At 62.8% G+C, this 17,201-nt stretch overlaps 1 protein-coding gene across 8 annotated transcripts in view; it reads right to left on the reverse strand.

Annotated features, from left to right (window-relative positions):
• SPNS3 (sphingolipid transporter 3 (putative)) overlaps positions 1-16,454 on the reverse strand; it is a 33,700-nt gene extending 17,246 nt beyond the window's left edge. For 3 of the 8 annotated variants that reach the window (XR_006815977.1, XM_045985949.1, XM_045985954.1), the window contains exons 1-8: positions 16,131-16,454; positions 13,182-13,247; positions 9,157-9,293; positions 8,533-8,684; positions 7,837-7,903; positions 7,078-7,226; positions 6,157-6,309; positions 2,898-3,087 (exon numbers count right to left, since the gene is read on the reverse strand). Coding sequence is in view for 7 of the 8 variants with exons in the window: in XM_045985949.1 (XP_045841905.1) it covers positions 2,898-3,087; positions 6,157-6,309; positions 7,078-7,226; positions 7,837-7,903; positions 8,533-8,684; positions 9,157-9,293; positions 13,182-13,247; positions 16,131-16,311 (1,095 nt within the window). In the remaining variant the exon portion in view is untranslated. The other 5 variants (XM_045985953.1, XM_045985955.1, XM_045985952.1 and 2 more) reach the window with 5 other exon arrangements.
• Positions 16,455-17,201: the final 747 nt, after the last annotated feature.

The raw sequence follows: 17,201 nt of genomic DNA on the forward strand, positions 1-17,201 counted from the left end.
CAGATCATGAGGAAACTGCAGGCCACTGTCCCTCGTGGACACAGACGAGGTCCCAGCCACACGGCCCCAAGCCCATGTCAGGGGCACCAGCCAGTGACGGTAACACAACCGAGACATGGTCCACGCCGGGAAGACAAGATGGGCTACCACTCAACAGTGGTGAGTGCCCCGTATTGATAAAGGAGAAGCCGCCCAGTCACTTGGACAGACCATGCCCCCCCTGCCCCGTGCAAATGCCCCTCACTGCCAGTCAAAGCCGGTCCCACCGTTGCATCCAGGCCCCATGCGACCCCATCCTCCTGTCCTCCTGTCCATCCCACCACACTGAGCAGAGGGTCCTCGTGGTTCCCCAGGCCCAGCAGGTGCGTGGCTGCCTCAGGACCCTAGTGACCCCCCAGGCCCCCTTCATGTCCTGCAGGAGGCCTCAGGTCCTCAGCCAGCACTGCCTCCAGGGGAGCCCACCCCCGACGCTCCCATCTCACCGGTCTTCCTTATCTATGCACGCGCCCTCGGAAATACCGCGACATCGCTCGTGTGACTCACCTGCCCGCTGCCTCCCTCTGGGAGGACGTAACCCCCAGCAGCCATGCTGATTTCGTGTCACCCACTGCCCTGACTGCGACACTCAAACCAGCACGCCCCTCACACGCATTTGTTGAGTGAATGAATGATGTGAATTCCTGGTGCTGTGTCCCGGGCCCAGCGCTGAGGAGGATGGGAACCGCCCTGGGCCCCCTGGGGCTGGGAGAGGGGTCAGAGCCTGATCAAGAGACGCTGAGAGCCCCGGGAGCCGAGCAAGGGTGGGGCCCGGTGGTCAGCAGAGGCTCCGTGGACGGATGGGGCAGGGAGGGAGCCACGAGGGGCCTGCAGGGGGGACTGGGCCACGAAGGCCATCCCGGAGTCCACTGGGGGCTTTGGGAGCCAGCAGGAGGAACTAGACCCGGTTCCAGAGGCCCCAGGGAGCCTGGGAAGGTCCGCGGTGTCCCTGGCCACGTGGGAAAAAGAGACCATGACCGTGGTAGGTGAGCAGCGAGGCCAGCAGCCCAGGAAGGCGGCTCCTGGCACAGGGCCCAGAGAAAGACAGAAGGCATGCGCCGTGCCAGGCGGAGGGCACGGGCAGAGGAGCGGAGCGCAGGCCCAGACGTGTGAGGGTTCTGTGACCCGCGCCGGATCTCGAGCCAGAACATCCATCAGACGTCGGAGGCACAGACGGAAGCACGGAGAGGGCCTCTGCTCAGGAGGTCCAGAAGGTTCTGCTCTCCTCCTGGAAGGCTGGGGCCTGGCCTAGGGGGGCTCTATGCTGTCGGTACCACGGCCGGGCCTAAGCATGAGCCCCAGGAAGGAGTGGCGTCCCGGCACCCGAGGGAGGAGGGACTCATCCCGGGCCAGCCCGCCGACCTGCCCCGCAGCCCCTCGCCCCCATGCCAGGCCTTGAGAATCTCTCCAGCTGGCCCTGTCAGCCACGGCGCAGTGTCATCTCCAGACGAGCCGTCCAGCTCTGGAGAGGCGCCAGGCTGCAGAGGGGGAGACAGCTGTGTCCCCTGAATGCAGCCAAGGAGCAGTCTCCAGAGTCAGCCAGGACCACGGCAGAAGCGGGCCTGGCAGGGGTCCGGGCCCCAGCCGCTGCCGGAACAGGCCCGTGGTGGGCCTCCATCTGCCTTCAAGATCGGGCCCACGCAGCCCCCGGCAGCCGGGATGCTGCTCCCACTCAGGCTCCCGCTCTCTCCACCAGGACACCAGTGCCCGTCCAGGCTCTGCTCCTCCCCCCTCGGGGACCACGAGATCAGTACAGCGTCTGAGGGCTGAGTCTCCTCCTGTGTCCCACTGTCTGTGCTGTTGTCTCTGGGCCTCAGTCTTCCAATCTGTGAGCGGCGGGGAGAAGCCCATCCCTGCAGGGCGCTGTGAGGGCCACGTGGGGACACGCACAGAACGCGAGCCGATGGGACCTGTCTATTCCCGGGGACTCAGTCGAAGCCCACCCACGGCTGGACACGGGTGAGCAGTGCCCACACCGAGAGACGCGCCAGTCCCCGCGTCAGGCTCAGGGAGAAGCGTGCCGTCCCCCTCCCCGACCCGGGTGCTGCGGGGCGTGCATCTGAGGAGTGAGGACGCGGGTGAGGGACTCTGGGTGGCCCAACCGCAGACAGAGGACGCCAGCGACACACCCACCCTCCCGCGCCAGACGGCACCGCAAGGGCACCCCAGCACGTCGCCCGGGAGCATCAGGATGACAGGGCCGGGCACGTCCCGAGCGCGTCCTGAGCGCAGGCAGGGGTCCAACATACGCCATAGAGGGGAGATGGGCCTGAGGGTCCCGAGAGGGGAGCCCTGCAGGGTCCAGGCAGGAGCGGCCAGAAGGGAGGCCCCCGTGGAGAGAAGCAGGGGAAGCCGTGCCAAGACAGAGGCGACCGTGTCACCTGCACCGAGAACCAGACGATGCAAATAGCAGGGCTCCAAGACCCACTGGGGCCCCTGCACACAGAGCCAGCAGCATCCGGGCCCCAGCAGAGCAACCCCAGACCCCGGCGGAGGCCGGGAGGTATGAGCAGTGTGAGGCAGTGACGGAACATGGGTTCGTGTCAGACCCTCCCACAGGGGCGCTGGCCCCAGCCACGGCCCATGCGGGCCTCATGCCCCGCCCCACACCCTCTGTGTCCTCGAGCGCCCAGCATGTCTGAGCCGTCAGTCCCAGTCAGGGCCACTCAGGCTTGAAGCCCAGCTCTGCTCCTTCCCAGCTCTGCTGCCCTCGGTAAAGCTCCGTTGACCCGTCTGTGAAATGGGGGAGTCAGACGCTCCCTGGGCAGCTCCAGAGGTGGAGGCCAGGCACAGAAAGAGCCCCCGTGAACAGGGGTGACCCACTCCCCACGCCCCGCACCGCACCAGGGGCCCCCACTTACGTAGGAGGCCAGGAGAGTGACCCGGGCCAGGATGAGAGCCAGGAAGAGGCAGGGGCCGGCAGCAAGCAGGCTGTAGGCGCAGATGAGGGGCTCGGCCCGTGGGTTGACTTTCTTGTACCTCCTCGCAGCCTCCGCTCCCAGGACAACCCCAATGATGCCGGTCACCACAGTGAGTATCCCAAAAATCAGGCTGAGGACAAAGAATAGAGCAGGGTCCGTGAGCCAGGCGGGGTTGGCCCTGTCCTGGGGGTTGGCCCCCAGTGCAGGACCGGGTACCTGTGGGGAATGTGGCTGTGGGCCCCTCCCTCTCCCTCCAAACCAAGGATCCGGGGTCCTCAGGGTCCTGATCAGGGGCCCACATACTCCCCTTCCCTCATCCCCATTCCTGCCTCATCCTGGGGATGTCACCGGCCACGGGGGCGACCAGCCCACCATCCCCACCTCCCGGGAGATTCTCCAACTGCCCACCATCCCAAAGCTCCCCCCTCAGAAATCTCAGCCCCCCCACTCTGGCCCCAACAGGCTCACCTACTCACTCCGCACACAGATGGGAATGGAGGCAGGGGAGTGTTTGTTTGTTGAGCGCCTAGGATACACCCGGTCCTCATCGAGCTTTGCACACACCCTCCCGAATCCCACTGTTCCACGCAGCCTTGGCAGAGCTCTACAGCTGCCCCCTCCTGCCGCACTCCCTTTCCCACCCACTGCCCCCTCCAGCTGCACTTGGCTCCCTGCACCCGCCTGGGGAGAGCCGGCCCCCCAGAACAGACTCCCCACGGGTCCCCAGAGCCTGTGTTCCAAAATACAGATCTCCCAACCCCCACTGGAAACCGTACACTGGCTCTCAGATACCCGCCGGATTTGTGCCATGTGACGCACGTGGTCCTTCCTTCACGGTCTCATCCTGGTTGACCTCAACCCTGTGCCCCCAGCTCCAGCCTCTTCTGTTCCCAGATGAGTTTCTGCCCCCACTTCAGACTTTTACTCCTCCATTGGGTTAAAGCCTCTGCCTTCGGCTCAGGGTCCTGGGATCGAGCCCCGCATCGGGCTCTCTGGTCAGCGGGGAGCCTACTTCCTCCTCTCTCTCTGCCTGCCTCTCTGCCTACTTGTGATCTCTGTCAAATAAATAAATAAAATCTTTAAAAAAAAAAAAAAGGCAAGTTCTATGCTGACCCTCTGCACAACAGGCCTGGCAAAGCAGCAGTCTAGCTCCTACTTCCATGCCCCAGGGGCGAGGAGCTCACTACCCCCACACAGCCCCTTCCCTGCGCACCAGCTCTGAGTTGTGGGAGTTCTCCCAGGGCCAGAGCTGGAATCCTGTGTCCTGGAGCTTCCTGAGCTTCTGTGCCCTCACCCTGGGGCAGACCCCAACCCCGGAGGAGGGACCAACAGCTGAGGTGGGTGTGGAACCCCAGCACTGGGACTTCTACCTGCTCTGTGAGGGGCTGAATAGTGCTCCCCACAATGACTAGGTCCTAACCTCCAGAACCTGTGCGACACAGACTTCCGCGCAAAACAGACTTTGTCTATGGGATTTTGTTAAGGTTCTGGGATGGGGGATTATCCTCCATACTCGAGGGTCCCTACAGGCTACCACCAGCATCTCTGTAAGAGGGAAGCTGAAGGAGACTTGAGACATAGAGGACAAGGCAACAGGACCACGGCCACAGAGACTGGGGATGTGGCCACCTGCCAGGGCGCACCAGTAGCCCCCAAAGGAGAAGAGGCAGGAGGACCGTCCCTGGAGGCTTAGAGGGGGTGCGGCCTCTCGGAGATCAGCTCTGCCCGGGTGAAACCCCTCCAGAGGCCAGGCCTTGGGACCTTGGAGAACAATTCTGTTGCTCTAAGCACACACCTGTGCCACTTGCCACTGGGGCCTAGGACTTCGCTGGCCACACAGGGTCCATGGAGGAGCCTAGACAGAGGACGAGGTCGATGCTGAGAAAGGGAAACTGACTTGCTCCAGGATGCAGAGCCAGAGAGCGTCAGACGAGAGCATGAGTTCTGTCTGTCCCCACCCCCAATGTGTCCAGGCCGCTGCAGGACCCCCGACGTGTCCAGGACGCTGTGGGGCTTTGAGGCCCCCGTCTCCGTCCCCGGGAGAGAGCGAGCTAGTGGTAGAGCTGAGACCAACAGCACAATCTCGCAGGCTGCCTTCCTGCGCTCTGTCCCCGGGGCTCCACATGAGCACCTGCCCTATCCCGGGCCACGACGCTCAAGACCCCAGCAGTCACGGGAGGCTCCAGTGGCTCCAGGATGGGGCACTGGGAGCACCGGCTTCAGAGTCAGACAGGTCTGAGGCTTGGTCTGCGGCCTGGATGGCTCATTAACCTTTCTGACCTCCCATCTCCTCGCTCCATAACACGGGAGCAACAGGTTTTGTCATAAACGCTCAGAGGGCCTTCCAGGTAAATGCTCTCCATTCCAGCCTGAACTAACAAAAAGGCTTAAGTGACGACGGGAAAAGGGAAGGGAGCTCCGGGCGGGCCAGCTTGGGCCAAGGCACAGATGCACAGGAGTCATGGGGCATTCTAGAAATCACGTAACGCTCCTTCGGGCTCCAGTGGGGGAGATGGAGACAGCGGGGAGGCCGGGGAGCAGGAGGGAGACACAGGTGTCAGGGGGGTACACACCATGTCCCTGAGCCTTGAGGAGCTCGGCCCCTGGGGACTGAGAAGCCAAGCGGAGATGAGGAGGAGGAGGAGAAAGGGAGTGACAGGGGCCGGGGCTGAGCTGGAGAGATGTTGGCCTGGGCACAGCATGGGACAGGTGGGGACAGGAGGACCCTACCCTCCGGGCGGCTTCTTCCCCCACGCCAACATTCTGGCAGCTTTCCTGGGACTCTCGGGGCCCCAGATGAGGCAGAGAACACGTGAGTGCTCGTGCAAACTGCCCAGCCCCAGAAGGGATGCGGCACCCCCGGACCTCGATTTGCTATCTGCGAACCGGGAAGGCCTCACGCGGCGGGTCCCATCATCCCACAGGCCCCACAGAAGCCTCACTCCCCTACCAAGTGCCTCCCGGACCCCCACGGCAGCCCAAGAGCAGGAGAACTAGAGCCCAGAGGAGACGAGGCCTGTGGCCCCCCAGAGCCCTCAGACCTCAGCCGGAGCAGATCCGGGCCTGCTGTGCCACTGAGGTCCCGAGTCCTGGTTTCTGCACGGAGACGCTGAGCTCGGGGCCTCAGAGAGGCCTGAGCACTTGCCCGCCAGGAGCCCCCTGACCTGGGCGGCACCTGGCACTCCTGAAGGCCCCTCACCTGTCCTGGCTGTTGCACGGATCCTGGAGGCAGGGAGGCTGCAGTCCGTGCACCACACGGGCCTCGAACAGAAACTTGGGGGCCCAGAAGCCCAGGGCTCCAGTCACAAAGGCTATGGCCGTTACCCCAAGGGTCGACCACACAAAACTCCAGCTGCAAGAGAAAGTGCCCTGGCTGAGACCCCTGGGAGAGGGCTGGGGCTGCGGGCTGGCGGCTCCTGTCACGCGCCACCCCACCCCAGGGACACGCTGGCCCTCCGGGTGCTCCGGATCCTCATGGCTCACCCTGAGCCCTGCACTCCCCCTCCACGCATTCCTTCTCCCCGGTCCTTCCTCCCCGGTTTCTGTGGGACCAGCTCTCCCCCTCCCAGAAGGACCCAAGCCAAGAGCATATTCTCCAGGAAGCTGTCCCCGCTGCCCCCACCTTCCTCCAAGTACCCTCCACCGGCTGCATGGCTCTGTATCAAAGAGAGCTGGTCCTGTCCGCGCCCCACATTCCAGTAAATCAGGAGGCTTGGGTGTGCGGCTGACTCCTGTCTGCCTCCCCGCCCATGCCTGGAACACGGATGGACGCACTCCCACGAGGCCTGCAGGGGTGAGTGATGAACTCCCAGCATCCCCCCGCCAGCCCTGGGAGAATTGTGTCCATTGAATAAAGGAAGGGAGTAAGGTTCCAAGTCTCAGGTCACTCGGGGATAAGGCAGCGACCGAGCCAGCGTCCAGGCTCGCATCGCCTCCTTCCTAGCCCCTACTGTCACACAGCAGGGCAAGAAGGGGGCCTCCATGTGAGGGAGGGGCATCTCCATTGGTGAGCTTGGAGGAGGGAGAAGGCTGTGAGCCTTGGGCCTCCCTGGAGCCCGGGCGAGGCCGGGCGGGGCTGCTGGGCAGACGGGGGTTTTCACAGACGCGTGGGGACACTCACTTTCTCCCCAGGTATCTGACATCCTCACACCAGCTGCTCCTCGGGTCCCCCATGGCTGCCTCTTCCTGCTTCTCGGCAGCTCCCCTGGGTGGGTCTGGAACCAGCACGATAAGCAGGATCAAGGCCACAGCTTCCAGGCAAGGCATGACCTGGGCATGGGAGGGCCCGGAAAGCTCAGGACCACACAAACACGCCCAGGACCCCGGAGCTCCTGCCGGTGACCAGCCACGTGGCCCAGGGTCTGGGGGGGCTCTGTGCCGTGGGGGCGGGGCAGGGGCTCACTTCTTGGCTGCTGGTTATACAGAAAGCTTGACATTTCCTCACCCCTAGGAGCACAGCCTCTCTGCGGAGTAGTGTCCCCTTAGGACTCCCTTTAATGTGTCCAGTAGACACGACTCCCTCGGGGCTCATGAGCCCGATCAGGAGGACTCACCACCTGCACCCGCCAGGTCTGTGCTGCCCCAGGCTGTTTCCACCCTTGGCTGTCCCTCCCCGAGACCCCACGATGCAGCACGTACGCCCCCCCGACCCACGTTATAAGCCGCTTGCTTGAGCTCACACCGCTAGCAAACCCAGCAGCCAGCATCTGAACCCAGGGCCGTGACCTCCACAGCCATGTTCCATCGAATGTCTGAAGCTGCCAAGGTCTGATCCCTCCCATGGCGCCAGCGACCATGCCAAGTGGCTAAGGCCACTGGAGGCTGGAAAGTCCCTGCCGGCCCAGGGGGATCGGAGGGAAGAAGAGGAGGCTGGACTCACTCGGAAGGCCCAACGCCAGCTCCCAGTCAGCTGCAGCACCGCTGACCCCAGCACGTAGCCCAGACCACTGCGATAGAGGGGCAAGGAGGATAGGCAGTGAGGGTGGGGGGCAGGTTCAAGCCGGCAAGGCCAGCCTGAGCTGGGGCCCCCACCCAAGGAGCTGCTGCTGCTCACAGCCCTGTCACGGGAAAAGTGAGCCACGTGAGGCCCAGATGTCCACTGCCCTTGGTCAAGTCACTGGTGACCTCTGGCTCCAGGCCCATCCCCTGCACCACTGCCCAGTGCGGCCCTATCTGAAGACCCAAGGCTCAGCCCTGCCTGAGTCAGGCGATTCCAGGAAACCTGGATTAGAGCTCAGAGGTCAGATTGCAAATCCCACTCCCACCTACACAAACCCACCCCCACCCTCACCAGCCCATGGGTGCCTGGCCCAGCCCCACATGCACTCCAAGCGGGCCTTCCCCAGTGTCCTAGGGTAAAGGGAACACCTGTATTATCTCTAACCCTTAAGACAGCCCAGCAGCCTGTGTCCTCGCCCCATTTACAGATGAGAAAACTGAGGCCCAGAGAAGTAAAGGGACATGGCAAGGAAGGGGGAGGGCTGGGATTCAGATTCTATCCCCAGTCCAGCTTCTGTCCTGGCTCCTGTGGGCCTCAGTTTACCACCTAAGGAAGTGGGTCCTGGGTGGTACCAACCTTCCAACGGGGATAAAGATGTAGAAGACGGCCAGCACCCGGGTCCGCTGGTCCCTCACAAAGAGGTCGCCCAGGACGGTGGGCGCGATGGTGGAGAAGCTGGCGGAGCCTATGCCCACGACCCCCCGGGACAGGAAGAAGAGCCAGGAATACTGGGCAAGCAGACACAAGACCCCAGTGAGTCCCCGGATCACCCATGGGGGGAGGGACCAGAGTGTGAACACGGGCCCCCAGGGGAGGAGGGGACCGGGCTAATGACCCCTGGCTAGCCTCCCCGCAGGGCCGGATCCCCAGCATCACACGGGCGCCCCCTGCTGATGCCTGCTGCCACCGCCGGCCCCATGCCCTGGAAGCCTTTCTTCTGAGCATCAACCTTCGCCCCGCAGGCCAGTTCCCGTGGGCAGTAGCGGTCACCCGCACACGCTCCCCACAGGCAGCAGCGGACGTGCAGGAGAGGAAGGCTCCCATGGACAGCATCTAAGGGGGTCCTCCCTAGGCCCTGGAGGGCGCCCCTGCCGCCAGCCCCGAGCATGGAATGGACGGAGACCAGAGTATCCGCCTTTCCAAGGGAGAAACCAGGCGGGGGCAGGTCCCCAGGGGCCTGGCAGGGGTGCGGGCACCTACCTGGGGGGAGATGAAGGAGCTGGAGAGGCCTGCCCCCGACCAGAGCAGGATCCCAATACTCAGCGTGGCTTTGCGGTTGTGGCGGTCGCCCAGGTAGCCGAACACCGGCGCAGACAGCAGCAGGCAGCAGATGAAGGCTGGAGGGGACGGGCAGGGCCGCATGCATCCCCCGCTGCGGCGGGCGGCGCGGGCCTGCTGGCCCCCACGAGGCACTGCGGCAGTGGGCGGGGGCCAGGAGGAGAAAAAGTACCCCAACCCCGCGACCTCCACCTAACCTATGACCCAACGCCCAGAGTCAGGGGACTGGGAAGGGGAGTGGAGGGGCCGGGTGGGCTCAGTGCACCGCTCTGAGCAGCCCCCCAAGTGCCCTGGAGGCTGTGGCCCGGAGTGAGGGCGGACGCGGCCACGGGTCCGATTTGGAACGGGTCGGATTTGGCTGCCGCACCCCTGCTGGGGCGGTGGGGGCGGCGGGAGGCGAGGGCGGTCTGCCCGGGGCTCGGCCACCAGAAGGGTTTCGTGGGGTCGGCGGCGGGTCCCGGACCGCGTCGGTGGTGCTGCCCACTCGGTGAAGCGGACCCCCCGACCCGCGGCGGGACGAGCGAGCCCGGCGGCTGCCCCGCGAGCGCGAAGGAGCTGCAGCGCGTGTGAGGGACTCGCCGCGCACGGGGACCCTCGCGGCTTGGGTCCCCTCTCGGCAGGTGCCGCGGCCGGCCTGGACCCGCCTCCGCCGAGGCCCCGCCCACACCCGGCCCCATTCGCTGAGCGCAGACGATTGACGCGGCCTGAGCCGAATGAGCGCCAGCCCCGCCCCACGCGGCCCCCGCCCCGCCCCTCCCCGGGCGGCTCCAGTATCCCGCGGAGCCGCACAAGGTTGCAGAAATTGGGCCAGTTTTGACCTACGAAACCTGGCTATTTAATACGGTTCGACCGAATATCCCACAGAGAGTGGTCCTCGGTGTCCGTGGCGTATAGAATTTAACAGCGTCGGCCAACGCGGCCGTATCCGTGTCCGCGGGCGCAGAAGCGCGGGCCATGACCGGGCTGGCACCTGATGCATCGGCCGCACTGTTTTTGCTCCTTTGACGGTTGAAAAGCGGACAGTGTCTCGCTGGTGTTTCAGTCCGCATCGTCCCTATGTCAGTGAAGCTGAGCAGGTTCCCGAGCTCACATCATCTGCCGTTTGGAGTTACCATGCAGATCGTGGGGCTAGACGACCTGGGCTCTCACCCTGAACCAGAGACAAGCCTAATCCTAACCCTAACCTTAACCCTAACCTGTGGGCCTGTGGGCAAGCTCCTTACCTCTTCTGTCCCCCTCCAGTTAGTGATAGGAAATGGTACCTGTGCCTCTCACAGAAGGTTACGAAGAAAATGAAGCGAAACGAAGCGTCGGACAGGCAGCGCCTAGCTTTAGGTGACCGCCTCCTAACTGTCGCCCATCGTGGTCACTAACTGTGTTTGTGGTGTCAACTGCCATCGCACGGAAGAGTGTAGCTTCCGAGGACTCAAACCTATCACTCTTCCTCTGGCTGGGGTTGTTTGTCTTCCTAAGGTGTATCTTCTCTCCCCGAAGGTTGTAAAAATATTTCCCTGAATCCTCTAATAGTTTTATGAGGTCTGGGGCAGGGATCCTTTATAGATATAAACAGCTTCACCCCGCAGACGCCCTGAGATGGAGAAACCTGCCCTAGGGGGAAAGCACCCTCACACAGGTGCACTCCCCGGCTCCTGGCAGCCCCTGGCAGCTCCAGATTCTGTGACTTGGGAGACAAAATGGAAGGAGTGAAGCAGCAGGGGTGAACAGGAGGGCTCTACAGGCAGCTGCCAGGATTCGAATCCTGGCTGTGCGACCTTCAGCAAGCCCACAGCCTCTCTGTGGCTCAGGTTTGTCATGGGGAGAATGGGCACGACCATAACAAGAATCCCTACCCTGTGGAGTTGTTGTGAAGGGTGAATAGGTCGGTCTCACAGGGCACTTGAGATGGTGTCTGCCACGTGGTGAAGGCCACATCAGTGTTGGTTTAGATATCACCCATCAATGGACCAACCCCAGGAGCCTCCTGTCCCATTGGGAGGGGAGGGTCGGTCGGCCGCTGACCCCACCCTCCGCCCCATCTTACAGCTGAGCCACGCCCTCTCAGTCAGGGGCTTCCTGCGCTCTTCGCCCTGTAGACAAGCAGCGGCAGGGGGCTTGGGGTCTTGCATGGGGTCTTACACCATGGCCGGGGAAGGTGAAGACTCCCCCGAGGTCACGGGAGAGAGAGAGCCTGGTCGTCAGGCCTCCAGCCCCCCTGCTCTCTCCACACACCTCTCGGGGCCGCTCCTGCAGCGCTGACCCTCCCGTCACCCACTGCACATGCCGGGCACGAGCACAACCCACCCCACACCTGCGCACACGTGCACGTGCTTCTCTCTCCACGGCATCTCACTTGTGGGGGCCTCGTGGTGACAACCCTGCTCACCAAGCAGGGGGTGGACCAGGGACGGCGGGTCGTGACTCAACGGCCATCATCTGTTTAATCTAGAAGGTTGTGGGGACTGAGCCCAGAGGGTCTCGCTTTGCTCCTCAAAGGTCAGCACCCACTGCTAGCCTCAGCCTCGAGACAAGAGCGGTTGGAAAACACACGTGGTCTAAAGCCAAGGTCTGCTGGCTCTTTGCCCCAGGGCCTTAAGAGAGAAATTTCTGGAACTATGTACCCTTACCCATGTGTTCAGCCGGCGTTTAAAACATTCTTGCCATAAGTTTAAATAGTTGCAAAGGATGTGATGTCCACCACTATTGTATTTTTTGACTATATTCCCATCCAGATCCGTGGGGCTGCGGGTCACATTGGGAAGTGTGATGTGATCACTGACCGCATCCGATCCCTGATGGGAAAAGGCTGCTGTCTCTGCACATTGGCTCCAAAGGGCAAAACCAGTCCTTATTTGCCAGATCAAGCCAACAAATCAGGCTGACTGCCTGTCAGAAAGATGTTAAAATGCTGGCTTTATCGTTGCTAATTGAAATAAATGTGTTGACACCCATCCGTGAGACATCTCCCTTCTGAACTGTAAATCCTGGATAAATTGGCTGTCGCGCCAGCAGGACAGCCAGATAAGGCTTGGCACTGGGCCGCGGGCGTGTGGCCTGGAGGAAGCCTCCCCAGTGAGTTTCTTCTGACACGCTCTCTGCCTGGCTTCCACGGCCTGCCCCGCAGAAGCCGAGCATCCATGGCGATCCCCTCTGTCTGGCACCCCGGGGGCTTTTCCACCCCAGGGCAGGGCACCAAAGAAACACTCAGTATAGGGAAGATGGATGGTCTCTGCTTGAACAGAGGTGGGAAGGAAGAACCAGAGACTTTTTCTCAGATGGGTCCATTTTAGGAAAGAAAAACACAAGCTTGAGGGTCTGTAACTGGATTCTTTCAAAACTCTGGTCGTGTGGACCCCAGAAAGTGTTTGCGCCCCCCAGGGGCCCCACACCCCAGCGTAAGAGACTTGTTCTGAGGTGTTGGGGTTGCAGACTGTTACGGGAGGGGAGCACAGGAAGGAATCATGCGTGGGCTAGTTACGTGTTTGTGTGTGAACTTGGAATGGGAGGTGTCACTGCTCCCTGCTCCTGGGCCTCATATGAACCCATGTGGCAAATACAGACCTCTGTCTGTCCGTCCGTCTGTGTTCTGCAGGCCAGAACTTTCAGGTCCGTGGAGGAAAGCCCACAGCAGGATTGCCCAGCCCCAGCCAGTCTCTGGCGCCGCGCTGAGCCGGGCAGGGCTGAGTGACCTGTCAGCACGGCCTGAGAGGCTCTCCAGCCCCATGCCCCTGCTCCTTCAGCAGCACCGGCGCTCAAACCTGAGACGGCTGCTCAGGTGCCAGGGCTCAGCCCACCTTCTCCATCCTCCCACCCACGCTGGCCCTCATAGCCAATCCCACGCGTCCTCAGTGCCCCTCCTCTGTGTCAGGGGTGTGTGGCGGGGCTCAGCCTGACCCCTGCTCCAGCATGAGCCCCGGGGCCCAGCTCCAGAGCAAGGACTCAGTCCTTACCTGTCTGAAGCAGACCGGCATTGCTATCGCTGATCTGAAAAAAGTTCTGTACGTCCAGCAGCATCCCTGTGGACAGATGGACAGCACTCAGGATGTGGGAAGGGGTCCCCTGGGCCTCTAAGGGCAGCTGGCCCCACCTGTGGGATGGGGCGCCAGCTGACCAGCACAGCACAGAGTGTGGCCCACTGTTCTCGTCCCCTCTCTCCCACGCACATGCAAGCACACACACGTGCAGATGGGGGGACTGGCGCCCAGAGAGACAGACACACATCAACACACATACAGGAACACATACCCCAGAGGCCCAAACGTTCATGCATGAGCACCCACCCTGGGACAGAGAGGCAGACACGCAGATCCACATCCGTCCACACATGGGCATGCACGGAGAAATACACTCACAGGGGCACAGATACACACGCACACACAAACACACACACAGAGTCTGCATGCCACAGGCCTGCTTGCATTTGCACGCATGCGGGGCTGCTGTTCACATCCTCCTCCAAGGGGCCGGCGGCTCCCTGTTGCTGCACAGTGTGCAGCTCACTTAGACTACAGTGTTAATGACTAGGCAGCCCCACTCGGGTACAAACTCCAGACATTCCTGGATGTACATACCTGCGTGAGCACGGACACGCCAAGACACACATGCCCTGGGCTGCACGTGCGCACACACAAGCATGTGCTTCCAGAGGCATGAGCAGAGAGACGGTGCCCCCGAGAGCTTCAGAGACAGGTCCCACTTGGGTCCAACCTCACCCCAACTCCCTGAGGGAGACAGGCCCTTGCTGCACACCAGCCGGGCCTCGAAAGCCCTTCCAAGTTCCCCCCAGGCCGCAGAGCGAGCAAATAGGCCCTGTTCCCCGAGAGCCCCTCAGCCTCGGGCAGCACTTCAGCAGGGTTATTCAGAGCGGAGGCGCCTGCTTAGCTGAGCTGGGAGGCTCAGGCCCCAGCGTCAGGAAGCCGTTAGCAATCCTTGTGGTCATTCGGTTGCGAGCCGGCACCCAAGCTGGAGCCTGCAGGTGTCTGCAGGTCCTCTCGGAGGCGGGGGCCGTAGGGTCCCCACGGGGCTCCAGCCACGCCCACGGCTGTGCTGTGGGCATCCCAGCCCGAGGCAGGCCCCTTTGCCCACAAATGGGGTCTGCAGAAATGCCCGGGCCGTGGGGAGGAAAGCGCCACACCCGCACCTCCAAGACCTGTCAAGCAGGGCCGAGAAGCAGAGAAACCAAGTACAAGATTCTTGTTGAGACGTTTGCTTTGGGCCCAAATGCCGCAGCATGCAGCCGTCCCAGCCTGTCCGTGCTTCCTTCCTTTTTAATATCGTTAATCACACGAATAAGACATATTCGCTGGAGAGAATAAAGCATTAACACTGAGACGCAAAGTGAAGAGTCGGTCACAGTCCGGCTCCTTCCTCGGGGGAAAGGCCATGCCCTGAGTTGTATCTGCTCCTGGGCTCCTCCTAGCCCTCTGGGGCCGGGAGTGGACCCAGCCTCCTCCTCCCCTCAGACCGTCCTCTGCCCTGAAGAGCTGCTCCCCACAAGGCATTGGAGCTGCAGGGAAAACCGCCCGCCCAGGGGTCCCTGCCGCTCACTCTGAGTGGTTTCACTTCTCCGGGCCTCTTCGTCCCAGCAAGTGACCTCAGCCCTGCTTTCCACCCGGCGGGAGGAAGCCCCAACAGGAAGGGCCTCCGCCGGTGGGATTCGGGGCCTCCCCAGCCTACAGGGCCACCGGGCCTCTCTGCCCCTCCAGGCTCAGCTTGGGCCCTCGCCCCACACACCTCCACACCCACTCGGGCCTCTATCAAACCCACTGCAGCAGCCCAGAACTGGAGCCCCGGGCTTGTTCTGCCTGCACCGATCTCATTCCAGTCTTCCCACCCCCAAAATTGTCTGTGGCCCCCCATTGCCTCAACAGAAGGCCCACAATCCCAGCATGGCACCCAGGAAGCCTGTGATCTGGCCCCAAGACCGTTTCGAGCCATCCCTACTGTCTCCCCTCCGGCCACCTTGCCAGAGCACACCCCCTGCTCCTTCACCTTGGCCCACGCTGACCTCTCACCCAGCACCCTCCCCTCACCCCACCTCCTGCCTCCAACGTTCTCAGCTTCAGACCCACCCAAATGCCCCCCGTTCTGAGTTCGGCCAGAACACTCAGTTGCCGTCCCAGGGCCACCCGGCAAACATCCAGCCTGCTCAGTCCTGTGCACACCCTCCAAGCTCCCCAGAGACTGACCCGCGTCTGCAGCTCGCATCCTGCTTGCTCGGTCCCTGCCTAGTGGGCTGAGCCTGTGTCTGGTGCGCCGGGGTCCTGGCCTCAGGGCTGCTGCGGTTGACCCCATACAGCCCCCCCAGCCCGGCCTGGGCTTCCCTTGGCCCCACAACGTGGGCATTCCCAAGCTCTGGAACCAATGGACAGACTCTCCCTGGGTCTCCATGCTCACAGGGTTGTTCAGTCGGTCTTGAGTGACTCAGTGACGAAGAGAGAAAAGGGGGTTACGTCTTGACTGAAGGCATGAATGAGTGAGTTGGGTGAATGTGACTGAGAAGAGCAGGTGGGCGCCTCGGGGCCTCCAGGAAGGAGGTCGGAATGTGCGAGGCCCACACATAGCCCCCGGTTCCAGAGGCACGCGGCCACAGCCTCCCTCAGCGTCCCACCCGAACCTCCGGGCCTCCCCCCGAGGGAGCGGCCCTCCCTGCGGCCCTCACAGCCCCACTGTGTGCACACGCCCGGGTGGGGGCTGGGCTAGGACCTCCAAGCCCCTCCACCCCGTTGGGGCTTGTCTGGAACCCCTCCAGGGCTGAGAAGGGCAGGGCTGCCCTGCACGAGGGGACGGTCTGCAGGACGTGGGGCCCCGTGGGCGTGCGGTGCTGGCCGGGGGCGGGGCAGCCATGAGCCGGCGGCCACAGGTGCTTCCCAGGGTGCCATCCGCCAGGGCCCCCTCACCTGCGATGATGAACCAGTTCATGTAGTTGAGCAGGTTGGCGTAGCAGAGGACTGCGGCGGCCGCACGAGCTCTCCCGCGGGACAGGCTCCAGGGGCCGGACACCGTCCGGGGGGCCCAAGCACCTGCGCCCGAGGCCCCAGGCTGCCTGCCCGGCCTGGGCACCCGGCTCTCCGCCGACATGCTGCCAGCTGTGCCAGCCTGAGTTCCTGTCCCGGGAGGTGTCAGGGCAGAGGCACACGGGTTCTGCACCGAGTCACTTCCTGTGGGTCCCGGCCTCCCGACCTCAGAGCAGCTGCCCTAACTGCTCAGCATCTTATCGCAGGTTCCTGCCGAGCCCGCCCCCGGCTGGCCCCCGAGGTTTCACCAGCTCCAGCTCTGAGGCCCGCAGGGGGGCCTATACTGGGTGGCCGGACATGACGGTCCCCTTGACCTAGACTGTGGCTTCGGCGGCTGCAGTGAGGAAGAGAAGCTTCATGCGACAGGAAATGAGCTGAGTCTTCAGAGCCCTAGTCTCCAAAAGAGGTTCGAGAGCTGCCCGCACAGGGCAGGACGTGAGCCGGGCCGAACCGGGAAGGCTGGGTGCTGGCCGGGAGAGCGGCACCCGGCTGGGAGTGAGGTCGGCACCTGCTCTGCTCTGGAGCCCCACAGCGGGGAGCAGAGGCATGGTGGAGGGTTCATGGTGGAGAGCACAACGGGTTCAAAATCCAGGGGGTGGTTTGGAAGAGGGGCTGGGTACGTACTGGCACAGTCTCCAAGGGTCTGTTTACAGGATGTTTATTGGGGCCGTAACCGTGTGGTAGAGGAACCAGGCAATGTCCAGACCAAACATCTGCCAAGAGCAGAGGGTGTATGGGTCTCCCCCGGAGGCTCCAAGCCAGCCCCATGTCACCGAGGCAGGGTTCCCGTCAGCAATCCAATGAGGAAACGTCAGACACACCCAAACTGCAGGACACGGTATTGTTTTTACTAGACTGTGTTCTAGGGAAGCTTTAGGACCACAGCAAGACTGAGCAGCCTGCTGGTTCTCTCACACATACCCGCTGCCCCCCCACACCCATGGTCTCCCTTGC

Source organism: Meles meles, chromosome 18, assembly GCF_922984935.1.
Source record: "Meles meles chromosome 18, mMelMel3.1 paternal haplotype, whole genome shotgun sequence".
Classification (NCBI taxonomy): domain Eukaryota; kingdom Metazoa; phylum Chordata; class Mammalia; order Carnivora; family Mustelidae; genus Meles; species Meles meles.